Source organism: Budorcas taxicolor, chromosome 16 (genome assembly GCF_023091745.1).
Source record: "Budorcas taxicolor isolate Tak-1 chromosome 16, Takin1.1, whole genome shotgun sequence".
NCBI lineage: Eukaryota > Metazoa > Chordata > Mammalia > Artiodactyla > Bovidae > Budorcas > Budorcas taxicolor.
This window is the reverse complement of record NC_068925.1, coordinates 45688304-45710005: the sequence shown is the minus strand read 5'-3', so window position 1 is coordinate 45710005 and position 21702 is coordinate 45688304. Positions and strand designations below refer to the sequence as shown.

At 39.9% G+C, this 21702-nt stretch overlaps 1 protein-coding gene across 2 annotated transcripts in view; it reads right to left on the bottom strand.

The window, feature by feature from the left end:
* The window catches only part of RERE (arginine-glutamic acid dipeptide repeats), a 416860-nt gene that overhangs the window by 243007 nt on the left and 152151 nt on the right, over positions 1 to 21702 (bottom strand). For both annotated transcript variants that reach the window (XM_052653908.1, XM_052653909.1), the window contains exon 2: positions 20527 to 20995. In XM_052653908.1, the coding sequence (XP_052509868.1) occupies positions 20527 to 20851 (325 nt within the window). In that variant the 5' untranslated portion in view covers positions 20852 to 20995. The remainder of the gene's footprint in view (positions 1 to 20526; positions 20996 to 21702) is intronic.

Below are 21702 nucleotides of genomic sequence, written 5' to 3'. Positions count from 1 at the left end.
TTAATAAAACACTCGATACCACAGCTGACATCTACCAAACCCCAGGAAATTCCACTAGCTTACCCAAACAATATTACCATTTCAGCGGGCCTCAAATTTAATCGTTTGCTTTGATTTATATAAACTCCTACGGGCAAGTGAAGCCTGTTCCCTGACTTTCTTACCCTACCCATACCTCTTCCCTTCTCCCTTAAATCATTACAGCTTTCATGTGGGGTTTTACTGTAGTTACTATTGGTTGGTCACATGTTTCTTCAAAAATTAAAGTCAAAGACTGAAGCTATTTTAAGAATAATTTAAACTATCTAGTCACTTCCATGTGACTGAAGTACTGAGACCTCATATTTTCATTAAAGATCTTTAACTCACTGTGAATTATAAATAGCATTTTACAAGTATTCAACAGGTATTGGGTGGGGGAGAGTTTCACCTATGTGATAATTTCTAATTATCACCTCAGGATTCTACATGTAATAATTTTGCTTTATAACAATATATATCATTATTAGGCTAAAAAGTATTGGGGGGAGGGTATTGGCAGGATCTCGCCTGGTAATCTGCCATCCACCTGTCACTTTTATCATCAAAATTAGCAAAGATCTGAGCAAGGTGGCAGGATTTACAGTATCTAAATACCTCTTGATTCCTGAAATGTGATGAGAGATTTCATTTATCATTCAAGACGAAGCAGCTCTGGATGCTCCGTATGAAACTGTACTCAACACACTTCAGCAAATGAGTGCAGCTGCTCTGGGCCAATGTAACACTTAATGAGAGTTGTGCTTTTTGTAATTTGTACCTTGAAAAAAATCACGTTCTGAAACATCTGCTGAGACAAAATAAATCAGAACTTTGCGGGGGAAGGGGCACAGATGAAGACTTCATTTTAACCAAAGGTGGGTTGTGTGTATGCATGCCCAGTTGTGTCTGACTATTTGTGACCCTATGGTCTGTAGCCCGCCAGGCTCCTCTGTCCATGGGATTTCCCAGACAAGAACACTGGAGTGGGTTGCCATTTCCTCTTCCAGGGGTCTTCCGGACCCAGAGATCCAACCTGGATCTCTTACAATGCAGGTGGATTCTTTACCTCTTGAGTCATTGGGGCTTCCCTGGTAGCGCAACAGTAAAGAATCTGTTTGCCAATGCAGGGGACATGGGTTCAATCCCTGAGTTGCAAAGACCCCTGGAGCAGGAAATGGCAACCCACTCCAGTGTTCTTGCCTGGGAAATCCCATGGACATAGGAGCCTGGAGGGCTACAGACCATACGGTCACAAAGAGTCAGATATGACTTATTGACTGAGTGTGCACGCATGCTCTCTACCAGGCTCTTCCCCCAGGGATCTGCTTAAGCTAGCTGAACCAAAGTGGCAACAGGCAAATCTTGTCAAGATTACATTAAAGCTAAGAAAAGAAGATAAACATACTCTAAGGGAAGAAAATCATAAACTCATAATACATTCACACAGACTTACTGGCACCACCTTCTAAGTGCTACAGATACTGAGGTGAATAAAAACACTATCCTTCCCTTAACATGTTCACTATCTAATATTAGAATGAGAGAAAGTGCAAGTCGCTCAGTCTTGTCTGACTCTTCGCGATCCCATGGAATACAGTCCATGGAATTCTCCAGGCCAGAATACTGGAATGGGTAGCCTTTCCCTTCTCCAGAGGATCTTCCTAACCCAGGGATCGAGCTCAGGTCAACTGCATTGCAGGTGGACTCTTTACCAGCTGAGTCACAAGGGAAGCTCAAGAATACTAGAGCGGGTAGCCTATCCCTTCTCCAGCAGATCTTCCCAACCCAGGAATTGAACTAGGGTCTCCTGCACTACAGGCTGATTCTTTACCAAATGAGCTATCAGGGAAGCACATTAGAGCTAGACATCAAAACAAAAAATTTTATGTCTTTGATAATTTTAATTGTGCTTGTTTCTTACTCCCAGTGACAAAGACTGTGAGCTGTGTGTAATTTCATTCTTGCCTTCCTCCTAAAGAAGAGCTGATGTTTAACAGGCCAATGGCCTCTCAGAAAAAAGACCACATTTGCAAGCTTCCCTTAAAGTTGGTATAGTCACATGACTAGATTCTGGTCATGGGCTATAAGCAGGCACAGTGTTTGAACTTCTGGAAACTGAATCCTGAGAATAGGAGCCGCTTCTCTTCTTAGTCTTCCTGGTGGCCTGAATACAAACACACCATCTTAAGGTGGAGCACAAGATGGATCACAAGATGACATGGGAACGGAGGCCACTCAGAATGGAGAAGCCAATTCTTTGATGTATCTAAAGAACCAGACCAAAAATTCACTAGTTCTCAATTCAGCACTTCCAGCCACTGTACACAAGTATCTCTAAATTATTTTGAAATTATCTCTAAATTATTATATATTCATGGGGAACTCTCAGGGAGTCCAGTGGTTAAGACGCCTCACTTTCACTGCCAAGGGCCCAGGTTCAGTCCCTGGTTGGGGAACTAAGACCCCACAAGCCATGTAATGCAGCCAAAAACAAAACAAGTAAAAGAATGTCAAAAAATATAAATAAATGAACTATATTCATCTAAAACAATGATTTAGGGGAAATATTCTAATGTTTTTAAGTAAGGAAAGCTAGGAAGAAACAGATGACCCCAGCAAATGTATAGAAACACAACACTTAACACTCTTGCTGCTGCTGCTAAGTCGCTTCAGTCGTGTCCGACTCTGTGCAACCCCATAGACGGCAGCCCACCAGGCTCCCCCATCCCTGGGATTCTCCAGGAAAGAACACTGGAGTGGGTTGCCATTTTCTTCTCCAATGCGTGAAAGTGAAAAGTGAAAGGGAAGTCGCTCAGTCTTGTCCAACTCCTATTGACCCCATGGACTGCAGCCCACCAGGCCCCTCCATCCATGGGATTTTCCAGGCAAGAGTACTGGAGTGAGGTGTCATTGCCTTCTCTGAACACTCTTGCTAGAATGACTCAAATAGCCTGAATGGACAGCATAACGATTACGTTCCAGTGGGATTACGAATCAGGTCCTAGAGGCAGATGACATAAAGCAGAACAAAGCCCACATCTGCAGCCCTAAGTCAAGTTCTCCTCATGACGCTACCCCAAGGAATCACAAGTAGTAATAAAAGATCGTTGCTTCTCCTACAAGATGACCGGCATTTTGTGTGGAGGGCAGATTCATGGTGTCCTAAAGGCACCCTTCAGGCCCCCTCCTTTCTCTTCCACTTTGATTTTAGGACTTCTTTAGAGAGAATATGTGGCTGCTCCTCCAACAAAAATACAAGGACCACTGATAACCAAATTTTCTGGAACACTATATAATATATAAAAGTTAAGGCTGACCAGAATTCAAACTACACCAAGTTCTCAGAATACACCCAATATTTTACTTCACACTAGAAAGAAGACACAATGTCACAGCTTTACCTCTTCATTCCCACACCATTAACTGTGGATAAAAAACAGAGTGCACAAATGTGTCAGAGCCGTTCTCTGAGGTGAAGAGGTACTACCTAAAGATGACGATGAGTCTCCTGCTTTACCCAGAACATTTTTCCACCTTCAAAACCACAAACTCAGTCACTTGCAGAGGCCAAAGTCCTACAGTACACCAGGGCTAGTTAAAAAGAATTGTAATAGCAATTCATTAATAATTGCTACAGTCCAGATACACACTTTAACTCAGAAATTTCACTTCTAAGAAAGTGAGCAGAAATGAATAAATATTTAGCAGTGTTGTTTATAATGGAAATAGCCTAAAATCCAACTATATATAGCTAGTTATACTATGGTATCTATCAACTGATGTGGGTATGTCTAATGTTTCTGTGCATCATGGATGCCTTTAACAATCTATACAGTCAATCTCCACCAAAAAAAAAAAGTTTTAAGTTCACAAAAACATGTATTGAAATATTTGTCACAAAATGAGGAAAAAATTGCAATGTAATACATTTACTTCTTTATAGATTTGTTAAATAATAACACTTACTAAGTTATTCCTCTAATAGCCTCCATAATTTCAAAGTAGTGATGAACATAAACATTATTTTCAGATGTTTTTCTCTACGTGATGTCATAAGAATATCTGTAATTTATATTGGTGTAACAGGCACTGCAAGTATTACTATGGCTTACTGCCTACCTTCATAATTGAAATGAATGCTAAAGGTCATTTTAAATGCAATAAGTTAGTGAAAATAAAGATACAATTTGTTTATCCACTCAAGTTCACGGTTTCCTGAATTCTATTCAGTCACCTAGGTCATGGACCCCAGGTTAGAATTCCAGTTTCAATGAGAAGTAACAATGACTAATAATTCCTGACATGGCAATAAGTTCAAGACATGTTAAGTTAGAAAACATTATCGCACAACAGTGAACAGCATAATCCTACACACACTTACTAAAGAAAGTGACCATACAACAAAATATTAACAATGACTTAGTGGCTTTACTTTTACATATCTGAATTTCAATTTTTTCCCTTAAAAAGAAAGTATTATTGTTTGTCAAAACCAAGGGGAAAAAATGCAGGAAGGAAAATATGGGTGAGAAATAAAAAGAAAGACCTATAACCAAATATTATAAATGCATTCATGGGGCAAAGGCGAAAAGCAGCAGGTAAATTGCAAGGAGAGAACATACAAATGGAGTCTCTCTAATCATTACAGAAGTTGAGTAACGGAAATGATGCAGAAAAGAGAGCTGAAAATCTGTATGTCAGTTTATCAGATGCCACAGCACTGAGAATCCTGGCAGCTGGGAGATAACAGAAGTAAAACACACGACAAAACTGATGGTCGCTACAACAACTAGCCTCCACGGATCCTGACCTGAATGCCAAATGCAATGTTTAAAAAGACTGCTCTCAGTGATGCCAAACATGTATTTTTCGGATAGCTGTAGCAGACTCTGAAAGCATTCTAGCTTATGGGCCTGAAAGATAGTCCAGGTTTTCTCTTCCTCAAAATGCCTTTCTCGCCTGTACAGAGAGCAAACTGGAAATCAGGTCTCCATTGTCTAACTGGAAATATAAGGCACAGAATTCTTTATAAGGAAGGAGCATAATTTCCCCAAGTCTAAGTGCTGCCAGAGTTAATTCTCAGATACAAACTTGAAAACTTCAGGTGTGAACAGAGGTAATTAAATCATAAATCACCACTTTTCAGTTCAACTGTTCCTGACAATATAAAAAAACAACATATCAAATGTGACTTTTTGTGATCTTTTCTTTCCCGCTACTGAAGAGAAAAAATTATAATTATACAAAGTATTAACATTCCCTCATTCAATTTGGTAACTGTACAGTGCCTATGTTTTATAATACTAGCACCAAAGGGATGTTCAGGACAAGTGAAGTCTAAGAACTAAACACCCCTAATGACAATAATGGCCTGCTGCAGAGCGAACAGCTATGCATAGCTTTACAGATTAAAACATTAACGTAAAAGCTGAGAATGATGAAAAGCAACACACTGAAATAATAGTACAAGCATGTATTATAAACTCAATCCATTTCTCCTTTTTAAAAGGGACTTACAGCCACAATCTAATGCCCCCCAAAACCGTATTTTCACTGCATCTCTACTGATCAGTGTAAGCGACAGCACACCATCTGTCAAGCACACAAAGAAAGCAGGACAACATCCACAGCCTTCCAACAGAACATAAAACAACCCTATCTGTGCCTTTTACAGTTTGGTTCACACATTTTACACATTACACTTACACATTATCACACTGGACATCATTGAAAAAGGCATTCCCTGAAAAAGCAGATGAATAAGGCAATTTAGAGGTATGTGAGAAAATAAATTTAAGGGTTAAATGAGTGAACAAATGGTGGAATATACTTCATATGTAACATACAGTATGCTGCTACCTAGCCAGTTTGAGCATATTTAATGAAATAATGAAAAAGATTTAAAGGTACTGGATATTTAACACAAACATAATGATAAAGAGTCACTGTGTATGAATGTAATAGACTCAGTAAAGTGACCTTGGAAGTTTATCCATTTCCACACATTTTAAGCATTAACTTAAAAAAAACAGGTGACTTACTGATCTTCCTCCATCTATTTTATGCTCTTTAAAATCCATTCTGAAGTGTATACTAACACAAGTGTATTAAGGAATAGAAAAGAAAAGCCTGTAATTTCTTTTTCTGATATTTAGGGAACTCAGCTCCAAATCAAAACTTAGGCACCCCAGTAACTATTCTGAGATATTTAAACATTTTTCAAAAGGGAAAGAAATCATTTTACACGCATACATTTTAAAGTAATTCCAAGAACAATATACTGCTTCCTCTTTAAATTCATAGACATTATTTTTAATTGTGGAAAGTCTGGTTTTCTCAGCTGGTGAAGCTGTCAGAATAAATAGAAGGCAATATCTGGAAACTTGACAAACACATGGGTCAAAGTCAAATACAAGCCAATCTCCGTCAAGAATGAAGCCAAATTCCTGCATTTCTGTTTAAATGATGTTATCCAACCCAAATACCACCATGCCACTTCAAATCAAAATTGTTTCCTTTTAAAAAGACCATTTTACAAAACTGATAGAGTATAACAGATTAAACAACTTTTTCAGCAATTTCCTCAGCTACCACAAAGCAAGGCATCAAAGTATAATTATAATAAAGGGAACATTTAACAATTAATTGAGCCAGGAAAAGCTAAACCTCCAGAGCTTAAGAGTTCAAACACTTGCTCACTAACCAAAGGGCCAAGGATTTTAACAGAACTGCAGGAAATCTCAGTCCAATTAGACTCCAGGTAAATATAAATTTTGCTCCACTGTGATTGGGACTCTATTCGTCTCAGTCCACCAGGCTGATTTTAGTATCCAGCTTGGAGATTCAAACAAAAGAACCCCTGCCTCCCACTGGATCTCTCCCCACACTGGTGAGTTATCCAGTTTTTCTAGGTGCCATTGGAACAGAAGTCACTGCAAAGCTCTTAGCTTGCTTTACACTGGACCAGTGACCAAGCAAGACTCCCCAACACACAGACACAGCTTCAAGGCAATAACACAACACCTCTGAAGATAGTCATGGTCTGTACCAGAATATAATGCTAACACCTTAAGTAACTGGCCTTCTTTTCTCATTCAGTTTCTATTTAGATTCTTTTTAGAGGATACCTACATACATTCTTTTTAAAAAAAAAAAAACACAGTTTCAAAATGCCACCATCCCAACAAACAGCTTATTTCTAAAGGATCATTTCATGACTTGTAGAGTTTGATAGGAAATACAAAAAGTTCAAATTTAATACCTAAATGGTTTCAACAATACAGACAAGTAAAAAGTATTTTTTAATTTAACTGGATAAGTGAAAGTAAATAATGATTTTTAATGTAGCATAAAACAGCAGGCAAGGGAAGAATTTTAAGGATTACAGAAACAGGCAGAACCAGAGGCCAAGGCAGGAAACCCACACAGGTCGGCACCAAGGTCGGCACCATGGCCTACAGGTCAGATCTGACCCATGGCCTGTTTTTGTAAGGCCCGCAAGCAAAGAATGGATTTTACATTTTTTAATGGTTGGAGAGGAAACAAAAAGAATATTTTTTGACTTGCAAAAATTACATGAAATTCAAATTTCAGTGTATATAAATACAGCTGTATTAGAACAGCCAGCTCATTCACTTGTATCTTAGCCGTCACTGCTTTCATTCCACAAGAGCAGCTCAGTAGTAGCAGAGACTGTGCAGCCTACAGCAAATTTGAAAATACTTACTCTCCGGCCCTTTACAGAGTCTGCCAACCACTACTCTAGAAGTGCTTGCTAAACAAGCAGCTCAGCTGACAATGTAAAATTTACCCCACAGATTTTGCAAAAGGTCTCTTATTTATTAATGACACATATGCTCAGAACTGTGGTGTTGGAGAAGATTCTTGAGAGTCCCTTGGACTGCAAGGAGATCCAACCAGTCCATCCTAAAGAGATAGTCCTGGGTGTTCACTGGAAGGACTGATGTTGAAGCTGAAGCTCCAATACTTTGGCCACCTGATGAGAAGAGCTGACTCATTTGAAAAGACCCTGATGCTGGGAAAGATTGAGGGCAGGAGGAGAAGGGAACGACAGAGGATAAGATGGTTGGATGGCATCACCGACTCAATGGACACGAGTTTGGGTAAACTCCGGCAGTTGGTATGGATAGGGAGGCCTGGCGTGCTACGGTTCATGGGGTCGCAAAGAGTCGGACATGACTAAGCGACTGAACTGAACTGGACTGATGCTCATAAACCTCCTGCTATAAAATGCTCGAGAATTCTTCCAGTAGTTAGTATCAAGCATTCTGACCTGAAAATAACAAAAGAACCTTTCAGGCAATGCCTGTGAGGATAAGAGAGTGCCTCTAGCACTGGCTCTCTAAGTTTCTTGTCACATTTTCCATCTGGGCTGAAAACTCAGCTCACTTTATGAATCTAGATCAGAGATGGCAAAGATTCCTACATTTGCACCCAAGAACAATGCTATCAACTGATTGGCGCACTCCTTCCAAACGGACTGAATTTAGCCTGGATCACTTGGAACAGGACATGAAATCCATCTGCCTTCTAATATCCAGGTGATCTATTCTTTTTGAACTTCTTTACCATTCATTTCTCCTTTATCCTTTTTCTTATACCTTTTCTTTTGTGAAAACCATGTTGCGAACCTGACAGAGAGGACAACAGAGAAACGAAAGTGGAACGGGTATGCCTGCTCTCTGACGTGTGAACAAGACACTAACAAGTGACACATCGTTAATTTTTAAAAAGAGGATGTTTTTAAGTCTCTATCAAAATATTGAGTACATCTATGGCTGATTCATACTGTTGAACATTCTACTAATGTATGGCAGAAACCAATACAACATTGTAAAGCAATTATTCTCCAATTAAAAATAAATAAATTTTTAAAAAATACTGAGTTCAAAGGCATTCCTGACAAGCCCTGCATCCTGCTCCCTTTTATCTACCTTCATATGAAAGCTTTAAAGGGACTTCCCTGGCCGTCAAGTGGTTAAGACTTTGCCTTCCAATGCAGGGGACGTGAATTCAATTTCCTGGTTGGGGAACTAAGATCCCACAGGTCTCACAGTCAGAAAACCAAAATATAAAACAAAAGCAATATTGCAACATGTTCAATAAAAAGACTTTAAAAATGGTCCACATCAAAAAAAAAAAAATCTTTAAAAAATAAACATGCTTTAAATGAACTAGAAAAATGCAGATTCTACTGAGACACGCCCCCCCCACCCCCACAGAAAGGCTTTCTGTGTTCACCACAGCACTCAGAGAGAGTCCGAAGGAGCAATAACTAAGCTTGGTAACCATTTCCACCAAAAGAAAAGGTCTCTATCAACCTTGGCAAACTGTAACCAATTGGAGCCAAGTCCAATTTGGATTCAGACACTCAAGTACGCAGACCTGGGACTGCATCATGACCAATCCATCCAAAAGGAGCCCTGAACAGCCAGAGCTTACGCTCAACGGTAGCCACATTAACGTCAGAGCAGAGGTGTTTGAGAGCAGAGTAATGTCCCCTCTCAAAATAACCTTCGCCAGAAGTTCCGTGTGGCTTCCACACTTCACTGAGATGTTTTCTGAGCATTTGCACAAGCAAAGCATCTTGCTAGGAAAGTTTCTGCCTGAGCCCACTCTTGTGTCACGAATAATTTCATGAGCTGTCATCACCACCAGCAGGCAAACATTTCAGTGAACATTTTAAATATCCACAAGGATAACAGACTCCTAAGAAAAGAGAACATGAGATCCTAATTGGGATCAAAGTCCCTCATCTTTGGAGAGGAAGCACACATATCTTAGGGTCCTGTCATGTTTTAACAGTTTTTACAACCAAAAGTGAAATTTTTCAAAATAAATTTTTTAAAAAGTCAGGCAGTCAACCATAAAAGAATTGCAGGCTTTTATGAACAGTCAAAGAATTAGATTACTGAGGTCAGAAGCCATCTCCTTTTACAGTTTTGAAGAGGGAGACTTAGTGACTATAAATGTCTTCCATTAGTAGGTACTATCTTTTCAACCTAGGAGGATTAAAAATTAAGTAACCTCAATTTGATGGTAATTATCTCCTTAAATTGATATGCATCTTCTGTCCCTGAGAAGATTTAGAATTATTTAAAGAAAGATTTAAGAGAATCAAAACTATATTAACACTTTGGAAGTTAATAAGAAATCAAGACATGATATTTTTATTCTTTTTATAGTTGAAAGAATGTGGCTTAGAACAATATTCTTGAAATTACAACTAAAAAAAAAAAAAAAAGTACTACCTAGGGCCATTTAATTCGGTAAGATCTTACAGGAAACCCAAACAAACTTTTGCCCAATGCAATATATACTTACTCTTTCTAAAGAAGCCCCGTGTGTATGTGTGGGTATACTCATGTAATCCCCATTACGGCTCTTGAGGTGCGTACTCTGATCCCCATTTTACTGGTGAAGAAACAAAGGCACAGAGGTTGTCCCTTGCCAGCACCTGCCTCTCCCATGGTAAAAGTAGACTGCCCTGCACTGCTTCTCTGTAAGAAACTGATCCAGAAACCTAAGTGAGTTTATGCACAACCCTGAAAATCTAAGGCACCTTATTTATAGGTTTTGATTAATTTCATTTATAAGAAGCGCTAAGTACTTTAAAGGTTTGTGTTAAAAGACTAAACAACAAAAATCAAATATTGAATTTATTTTACTTAATAAGCAAGTCAATGCTGAAACTATTAATTATAAACAAGACCAATCACAATTCAAAAATCTCTTAAAATTAACTGTTAAAATATATTTAATTTATAAAAGGGATAAGTTTTGTAAGCTGAACTTTCAAAAAAAAACTAGAGCCATGTCCTCTAACTCATAACTTCTAACCAACTGAATGCCCATTTTTTAAGCCAAAGTAAACTTTCTCAATAGCTCAGGACCCCTCTGAAGAAAGTCCTGACATCAGCGATTCTGTACATGTGTTTACTGCCCACCTCCTAAAGGCAGTACAGCTAAGACAATGCTACTCAAGAGGCTGTCCGTGAAACACAGCATGAACACACGTGGAGTCATCACCCTGCTTATGCTGTTAAGTATCTAAGGAACAAACAACAAAGTGCCTAGAATGTCCCAGACTGGGGTACATCAATGAACTAAAAGGAAAAAAGATTCATGTCCTTCTGGAGTGGACCAGCAAGGAAAAGACAAGAGAAATGAGAACGGTGGTATTTTAACCAGGTATGAAATATCTAGGGGTAAAGGGACTGTGAGATGGGGAGAGACACTCAGAGGGGAAGTCCTGGGGGGAGGAGGTGTCAAAGGATTTTGGATTTAAGCTACAACTGGGACCCAGGAAACCGAGGTGAATACATGGCCAGAAAGCTAGATCTCGAAGTTTGATGATTAACTGCTCATAAAAAATGCCTTCAAAGGATTACTGTTTAACACATGCCTGCTAACACATACCTGCCATGAGTAAGGGTGATTTTCATCCAAAAATGGCCACATACAAAACATTTCTGTTTCTTTTGGAATATACAGGTTAAGGATACATTCTGGTTCGCTGCTTGTCATGTGTGTGTGTATATCTGGGAAAATCTTATATTTCACTAAAAAAAAATGTATATTAAAAATAAAATACAGGCTAAGTAAGGAGCAGCTTACTCAAACTTTTGCACTTCTAAAATCAGATTTTTTTTTTTCAATCAGTAAGCATATCATCAAGAAATAACATAGCGCTGTCCAAGCAGGGATCCAGAGTGGCTGAAGAATACCTTAGGGAATATTTAAAATACATTAAAACAACAGGTGCTGATTCAAAGGTACCAAAACAGTGCAGGTTAACCTGGGGCTTCTGTGCAGGCAAGCACAGCAGGCATGGAAAGTGGAGGCACCTCTCTAGAGACGGAGCCTGGGGGTAGGCATCATTTATTCATTTCACTTTAGAAAGAAATGAAAGGGCTCTCACCAGGGCAACAGCCAAATTGAAGGTTTAAATTCTCACCTACTTTTTCCCTCTCTGCTAACATGTAACCTATATTACCCCATGTAACTGCACACTCTAATCCCAGTCCCTCTATTCACACACCTCTCGCCTAGAAAGGTGCATATGAACCAGCACAAATCACACACTGTGCCGACACTGCTCCTCTATTTACCCAGCACATGCATAGCAAAACAAACTATTTATAAATATCCATATGTTGTTAGAAGTTCTCCCTGAATCTGGAGCCACAGTGACAGTCTCCTGATAAGTCGCACATGAGGACCTCTCTCATCTATGCCCCCACCACCCCTGTATTCCACTGGGGGAAGTTACCATAGCCCCACCAGATGGAGTTTAGGGGGAGCGATAAATCAAGATATCTGTCTTTCTTTTATACAAGACACAGACATACAATTCAAGTTCCACCAACCAACCTACTCTTCTGAGACTGTGACTGGAGCTGAGTGACAGCAAGGAGGAAAATGCTGAAGGACACTCTTCTGGGGGCAGCACCCAGATGGAATGGTCAGGAGTTTCTGCTAACCCAAAATCCGAACTGTCCTCGATCCAGACAGGTGTCCACCCAGTCTGTGAGTTACTCTACCAACAAATTATTTTCATGTGAGATGTGGCCAATGTTCTCCAGTTTCCATTAAAAAAAAAAAAAAAAACTTAATGAATATAATACACTCACATTTATTAGATCACATAAACCATGTATTTTTCCCTTTCAGTTGCTGGGTTAAGGTTTCAAATTCAGTAATCAAAATTTATCCTAAATATTCTGCAACACCTTACCTCACCCTGCTCAACATACCTCTCATACTTGTTAACCATTTACCTTTGCAACAATTAATCCTTATATACATCTAGCAAGAGAGAGAAACAACTTTCAGAAGCAGGCAACATGTACCGACTTCAGGAGTAGGAGAAAGAAAAGGAGCAAATTAATTATTTATTTGCATTTTCTAAGAAATAGGCCTATCCCTTCTTTAGTTTCAGCATAACTGTGTTTCTTATTTTCATTATCTTCAGTAATCTTAGCAAGTTTAGTTCAGTTCAGTTGCTCAGTCATGTCAGACTCTCTGCGACCCCGTGGACTGCAGCATGCCAGGCCTCCCTGTCCACCACCAACTCCCGGAGTTTACTCAAACTCATGTCCATTGAGTCAGTGATGCCGTCCAACCATCTCATCCTCTGTCGTCCCCTTCTCCTCCTGCCTTCAAGCTTTCCCAGCATCAGGGTCTCTTCAAATGAGTCAGCTCTTTGCATTCGGTGGCCAAAGTATTGGAGTTTCAGCTTTAACATCAGTCCTTCCAATGAACATTCAAGACTGATCTCCTTTAGAATGGACTGGCTGGATCTCCTTGCAGTCCAAGGGACTCTCAAGAGTATTCTCCAACATCACAGTTCAAAAGCATCAAAGGTCAATCCATTCTGGGCTTTAACCAATTCTTCCAGGCCCATGCGGACTTACAAACCAGCTGTGTGTCCTGTTTCCCCATAGATACTATAGGAAAGCAATGATTCATTTGTGCAGAGATTTTAAGGAGCAGAAACAACACGTGTACAGGAAGTCCACCATTGGAAAGGAGCAGGTGCTTTAAAAACGGTGGGCATCCACGGTTATAATGGTGTAACCATCCACAGTTACAGCTCCTTCTCTCCCTCACAACTGACAATTTGTACACAGGCTCACATATCTGAAGTTATTGGTATTTCTCCCGGCAATCTTGATTCCAGCTGTGCTTCACCGAGGCCGGCATTTTGCATGATGTACTCTGCATATAGGTTAAATAAGCAGTGTGACAATATACATCCTTGATGAACTCCTTTCTCAATTTGCTATCAGTCTGTTGTTCCATGTCTGGTTCTGTTGCTTCTTGATCTGTATACAGGTTTCATAGGAGGCAGGTAAGGTAGTTTGGTATTCCCATCTCTTGAAGAATTTTCTACATTTTATTGTGATCCAAACAGTCAAAGGCTTTAGTGTATTCAGTCAGAAGTAGATGTCTCCCCATTTTGGATCTGCCTAAACTCCAGTCTGCTGTGAGTGTGTTGGGATGCTGGGCTTCTCAACCCTCAAGGCAATGCACTCGTTTTCTATCTGTGCGCTAACTTGAAAAAAGACAGGGAAGCACTGGTCTACATCAATGATTCTCAAATTTTAATGCGTATTTAAAACACCTGGAAATCTTATGAAAACAAAAATATTGACTGAGTAGATCTGGAGTGGAACCTGAGACTGCATTTCTAAGAGGCTGCCGACCTGTGGCTGACACCAAACACTCCAGCAAGCTCTGGGGTACATGTCTCACTATACTCAAAGACCCTTCCTTTCCTTACAAAACAGAAAAAGATAGAGTTAACTAGTCCCCAAACTTCTATCACTTCCCATTCTTTTGGTTAGAACAACTTTAGCAGTTATACTTCCACCCTCCTAAAGTCATAACTTTTTATGTGCTAAAATTCTTTCCTATACATATGCAGGATTTGAATAACTTCCTAATAAACACTAAAAGGCAATCATTTCTTTAGGCTTAAGAAAAGGCAAAGTAAAATTTCAATAGAAACAGAAAGAAAAAATTAATGCAATCCACAATGAGAAGTATACTAAAACATGATTAAAAATAAATATTTTTTCACAGGTGTTGCAAGGACACACAACTAAGGAGAGCTGAAGTGGTCATAGACTCAGGTCACTCAAACCTGAGTCCTCCTGGCAACAACGCTCTTCCTGCCTGCCATGTATTTAACTGCATCTTACCAAAATTTATACATTTGAGTCCTAACCCTCAGTGCCTCAAAATGTGACTGACCTTCCTGAAAAAAGTGATCACTGCAGATGTGATCACTTTTAATTAGAATGAGGTGGCGCCCTAATTCAATGATTTGTGTCTTTATAAAAAGGATAAATTTGGTGAGACCCAAAACCAGGCACACAAAGAGATGCGATGTGAAGACTGAAGCTATGCTCAGACAAGTCGAGAAACTCTCAGAAGCTAGGAGAGGTGTGGAACAGATAGATCCTTTTCCAGTACCTTCAATGGGAGCACCAAACCTACCAGCGCCTTGACCTCGAACTTGCAGCCTACAAAACTGTGAGCCAATACATTTCTATTGTTTGGCTGTTTAAGCTACTCAGCTTGTGGTACTTTATTATGACAGCCCTTGCAAACTCACACATTGCCTGTGTTTCTTTCCTGTCAAAAAATATCTAAAGACGATGCACAGATAGGCAATCTTATCACAGTTTGGTGTGCCATGTGAAGGTTTTAGACTCTGTCCTACTGGCAAAAGGGATCCACTGAAAAGCTTTAAGCAGATTAATATTAGGTTTATTACATGCAAATTATCTTGTCACACAAGTTAAATCATTATCAACCCTACAGGTGCCTTTATGCTAGGATTCATGTTTCTTGTGACACAAGAAATATTCTTGCAACACAAAAAAATTCTTGCAATCAGAAAAACTCACACTCCCTCCCAAATAAGAATGCCTCAAGTAGACACTTTCCTTTTCATGTCAATTTCACCTAAAAATTCTTCTACAGATAGAAGACACGGATAAAAAGCTGCAGATCAAATGAGCTTTTATTTTCTCCAAAAATGTATGTCCTAGAACACCAAATGCCAGAGTTTTCTTTAGGTTTACTTTGAGAAGGAATGTTTGTGTGAGTGACTGCAGAAGATAAGCTTTCAGTTATTCAGAAAAGCAAGACTTTAAAACCGAATTCAGCCTCTTAACTGGTCAGAGATCGATCACTCAGTGAAGAATCAGGAGCTCAATGGTAGCATATCATTTGTTAAAAAGTTGGTAACTCCCTTCCCCTCTTTAAACAGAAATCTGAACTAAAGGGAAACTATACATTTTTTAAAGTTCCATGCTTTAACTTTTTTTCCTAAGTAAGTATAAAACTGTAACTATGTGTCATTGTGTCATGATGGCTATACTAACTAACCTCACTGTGGTATAATCATTTTGCAATATATATATATATATATATATATAAAATCACTAATTTTGTGCACACGCTGTTGGGTGTGTGTGTGTGTTGCATCCCTTGTGGCTCAGCTGGTTAAGAATCCACCTGCAACGTGGGAGACCTGAGTTCAATCCCTGGGTTGGGAAGATCCCCTGGAGAAGGGAAAGGCTACCCACTCCAGTATTCTGGCCTAGAGAATTTTGTGTGTATCATGTGAACTTAATCTATTTACCTAGCAACTTTCAAATATACATAGCAGTATTTTTAACTCCCATCACATGCTGTACATTACATCCCCAGAACTTATTCATCTTATAACTGGAAATTTGTACCCTTTGACTGCCTTCACCCACCTCCCTGACTCCTTATCCCCCACCTCCCCATATGTGACAACCACTGATCTGTTCTCTGTTGCCGAGTTTGGGGGTTTTTTGGCATTTTTGGGGGTTTTTTTCTCCCACAAGTGAGAGAGATCATGTGGTACTTCTCTTTGACTTTTTTGCTTAACATAATGACCTCAGGTTCATCCATGTTGTGACAAATGGCAGTTTCCCTCCTGACTGAATTTAGTTCCCTATGTAACTACACATTTTCTTAATGTCATGCATTGGTTATATCTCAATAAAGCAAGGGAAAAGAAGGAAGAAAAAAGCAGAAAGAAATTTATATGCCACCCACAGCAAACTTTAGAAACCAATACTCTATGCTGAAAATGCCCATAAGAGAAATCTGACTGCACACAGCTGTGTAAAAAATCAATTTGTCACCATGACAGTCATCTCAGAAATAGAATAATGGCTGATGGACAACAAAGAAGTTAGATTAGACACAGATGCAAAGTATACACAGAGCTCCACAAGGTTTTGATTTTGGTTTTTATAACAAGCTTGTTAAATCATTCACTGGGAAATAAATTATTCAAACTGGACTTCCAGAAGCATTATTCTGTGACATCATCAATCAGTCAATATATTTTTGAATAAAACTTTCAGAAACTTATTTATTCATCAAGTATTGGACTTCCCTGGTGGTCCAGTGGTTTGGACTCCATGCTTTCACTGCCAGGACCCTGGATTCAGTCCATGGTTGGGAAACTAGGATCCCACAAGCCATGCAGTGAGGCCAAAACAAACAACAAAAAACAAATATTATGGAATACATGCTACATGTACACTATTCTTGTAGATCTCAGGAATTCAATGATAAGTAAAAACAGAGTAGATACCTTTATGGAGGAGAGAGACATCCTAAAATAGTAACAGAAATAAACAGAAAATTATTACTGTTACAAGTGCAAGAAGGAAAGTTACATGACTCCAGGACTATACCTATTAAGGAAATCTGGATAATTGGCGCGTGGGAAGAAGGTGATGGCACTGGAATAGAGTACTAAAGAGAGGATAGTAGTTCAGTGTGTCTGTGTGTTGGGTTGGGGCAGGAGGGCGGTGGGGGTGGGTCACAAACCTGAGGCATCAGCAGGTACAAAGACCCTAAGGTAGGAGGTAACGTGGACACTGTAACTAAAAGTCCATCATGCTGTACTTCTAAGAGCAATATAAAGCTGACAAGATGAGGAGCAGGATCAAAAAGAACTGGTTGTAACCAGGCATGAGACTAAACCTTAGCTACGACAAATTCTAAATACTCATTTCCTCAATAAAACCTCAGCCTTCTCAGACCAAACAGTATGAACATACGCCTATCCCCCAAGGACAAGCACGTATATTACATAACAGTCCATTTCTATCCTCATGTTATTGCTCACCGCTAGGCTCAAGCTTAATGACAGTTTGGGAGGCATTTGTAATTTAGACTTAATTTGAGTACTGAAACCAATTCAGAAAAGGAAAAAATTTATCTGTGATTTTAAATGAGCATAAAAGGTCTGAAAAGACACTGTGCTCAGTTGTGTCTGACTATTTTCAACCCCATGGACTGGAGCTTGCCAGGGTCCTCTGTCCATGAAATTCTTCAGGCAAGAAGAATACTGTAATGGGTTGCCATTTCATCCTCCAGAGGACTTTTCTGACCCAGGAATCGAACCCATGTCTCCTGAAACTTCTGCACTGCAGGCAGATTCTTTATCACTGAGCCACCAGGGAAGCCCATAAAAGGTCTACCACTCAAAAACTAATAATACACTGAAGAATCCCTTATGATGCCCCGTAAAGTCCCTACTGAAACCCTTAAGATACAACTAACCAAAGAGAGTCTCTGCAGTTGGGTGCATGTAAGGGTTTTCATCACCAACCAAAGATGTTACTGTAGTACTCGGCACCAAGAAAGACAAAGAAAAGGAGAAGAAGAAAACAAACAAACAAACAAAAAAACGGTTCCACCTGGGAATCTAGTCACAATAACCTACCTTCCAATTCTTCAGTGTGGGTAAACCTAAAGAAGAGGCAATATTTTAACATCTTCCACTGAGAAAGAAGCTATTGGTAGAAGTCATTCACCTTCAAATGCATAATAACCCCCAAAGAAACAAAACTACTGAGAAGGTCAAAGACCGTCTCCTTACCAAAGAGGCAAACATCTATAGACCTGGCAGTACGCAAACCACAGGCCACAGTGTCACCCGGCCAAGCACAGGGGCGTCTCCCAGCAAGTGGTTCTGCTGGAGCGCCACAGAAAATTTTCAAGCCATTTTTGTTGTTTTCAATCCTTTATAACAGCTTCCAGAGAGGCTGAATATCTTTTTCACATTTCACAAAGGTCCTCAGATTTACTGAAACAACGTCTGCCTCCCTTAAGTACACAGTTCTTCCCCAAAACAAGAACCTACTGTTTTGAAAATAAGCCATTACCAACCTCCCTCCACACAGTCTTCTAAACATCAAGAAGAAAAGATTTCCCACCATCCTGTAGAATATGCAATATGAATGTGCAACAGTTCTCAAACTTGTTTTCTCAAAAATGATTTTTCTTAAGGAGATATTCAGCAGAAACAGGATGCCATAGCCCCATAAATGGGGGAAATGGCAGGTTGTTTTTTTCGTTTTGTTTTGTTTTAATGTTAAAGAAGTTTCCTTAACTGCAGGGCTTCTCCAAGTTATTAATTATGACAGTCTCACATGAGGGACAATACATGCAGCACTTCCCATATATTTCAGACTACAAGTATTTTGGAGAAGCATTTTGGGGAAGAAAAAAAAAAAGAGTAACTCTCCACTGAGAAAAGCTGGCCCTCAGTTCTACACAAGACAGCCAGCCTTCTGACACAATAACAAATAAGATCGTCCCTTATTTTTAAGGTATCATCCTGTAACCTATATCTAAAGAAGTTAATGCATTCTGTCTCCTTCTCGTGATCTAGAAGTACACAGGTCTGTAGCAATCAACGTGCAGTTGGTCTATACTGATATATGTTCCTAGGTGGCTAGGACATTCTGACTGTCCAACATGTTAAGGGTGAATCAAAGACCCTGTCAGTACGGTAACCTACAAACTACCAAATCTCCACAACAGAGCTCTAATTTCCCCCAGAAACTTCAATTTTGATAATTTTATATCACATAAATATCTTCTCACTTAGTCATCAGCCAAAAAATATAGTATATACAAGCTAATCTATGTAAGTTTGAAAACATTATTTTTCAAAATTCAAAACTAATTTCTATATGGGGGGAAAAATCGAGTACTTTATATGAAGTTCAGCACAGCTACAGTACAGCTCAGCAAAATAACTGTACCAGGTTAATGACATAATCTCTTTAATCTCCAGCTCCTAGAAAAATATCAAACTGGGAGGCTTCCAACTTGTTAATTACATCTCATGCAACTCATGTCATTCCTCAACACTGTAAGCAATTCAAAGGAACTGATTTCAGCTAGTAGTTGTTGTTGTTTTTTTAACTGACTTCTGTAAGGAAAGTATCCAAATATATACAATGTATCAAATGAGAAAGGAAGCTATTGCTGGTGTTCAACAGGTTATGAACCACCTGCTTCCCTACATCTTATCTGCAAGCTGTGTCTGATCTCTCTCTGAACAATTGCTACAAATAACCTCAATATACTGAGTGGACGCAGTACCTTTCCTGGAAAACAAAGCAGGTTAGTTGGCTTCATCTATTATCATTGATTAGAGGCCCTGAAGCTTAATTCTAGGAAAAAGGAGGTCATCAGGAGGAATAAAGCCTGGTCTGAAGCCCACTAAAAACCCCTGTCTAGCTTCTGGTCACTCCTGTAGCCAATGTAAAATGACCCGTTCCCCTAAACTTGAAGGCTTACTTGTCCCACCATGTACTCTACTCTGCAGGGCCTCACCACAGTCTAATCTGTGCTGAAGACAAAAGGCAAAGCAGGACGTGAAAAGAGGCAAAGTTCTGGGTAGACGGTGAAGTGTGAGAACGAGCAGCAGAAGACACAGACAGGAGCACCTCACAGGCAGGCCCCGGAGTGGGCACAGGGAAGGGCCAGCACCCAGCTGACTGAAGCCTGGAGCTGTTGACTACCTGGAGTTTTCCTGCCCCAAACCACTACCCACTCCTCTGGGTTTCATGCCCACCTGCATCCACAGGCTGACATAGACACCGTCAAGACCCAAAGGCACCTCACCTCCTGGTCTATAGACGACATCGTCCTCCGTGATGTATGATGTTATCTCGCCGGTGTCTGTCCTTTCGTAACGAGATTTTTTTTTCGGGGGCTTCTTTTTGCTCTTCTTCGTGGACTCCTCCGTGGTGGCACTGTTGTTGTCATTGTCCTCGTCTTCACTGTGATCACTCTCGGCGTAATTTTTGGCTCCTCCTTCCAAGGTACAGCTCCTGCGGGGCCTGGAGTTCTCACTCTCGCGCGCTTTGTCTCGCTTCTCTCTCTCCCGGTCCCGATCTCGGTCCCGGTCCTTCTCTTTGTCTTTGTCTTTGTCTTTGTCAGCTGTCATGATTCGCCACGTGCCTTCTTCTGTCCTCTCACGGCTGGGCCTCCGTGAAAGGTAGACAGTGAGCCTGGGCTTCAGTCTTCTGAATTTCTCACTCAATTCCAGGGAAAATCCAACCACTCCAACAACCCCAACGTTTCAAAAATGCTAGGAGAAAAAAAGAGAGAGTGGAATTGGTTTTCCTGCAACATTTTCTCATATTTCCTTTCCTAAAATAATATTTTGTTCAATGATTCTCTTCCTTACTCATGCTTTAGAACTGAAAAGTTCTAACTGGCCACAGGAAAAAAGGACAAGTGATACAAAATTTAAACATAAACAGTTGCTGGCCTCAGCTAGCATATGGTTTGGGATTTTCTATCACACTAATAATGAACAATATCTGAATGCATAAGGGCAAATGATGCTTTCTATATACAAACTGTTTTTTCCTTTTAAAATGAAAAAGTAAAGTGTATCCCAGTAAACAACATATAAGGGGCACAATCACTGTGGTGCTGGGGAAGACTCTTGAGAGTCCCTTGGACTTCAAGGAAATCAAACCAGTCAATCCTAAAGGAAATCAACTCTGAATATTCACTGGAAGAAGTGATGCTGAAGCTCCAATACTTTGGCTACCTGATGGGAAGAACCAACTCACTGGAAAAGACTGAAGACTGAAGGCAAAAGAATGCATGGGCAGACAATGAGACGGTTAGACACCATCGCTGACTCAAAGGACATGAATTTGAATAAACTTTCGGAGATAGTAAAGGACGGGGAAGCCTGGTGTGCTGCAGTCCATGGGGTCGCGAAGAGTCGGACACAGCATAGCAACTGAACAACAACAAAAATACAAAAGGAGTGTTGTGAAC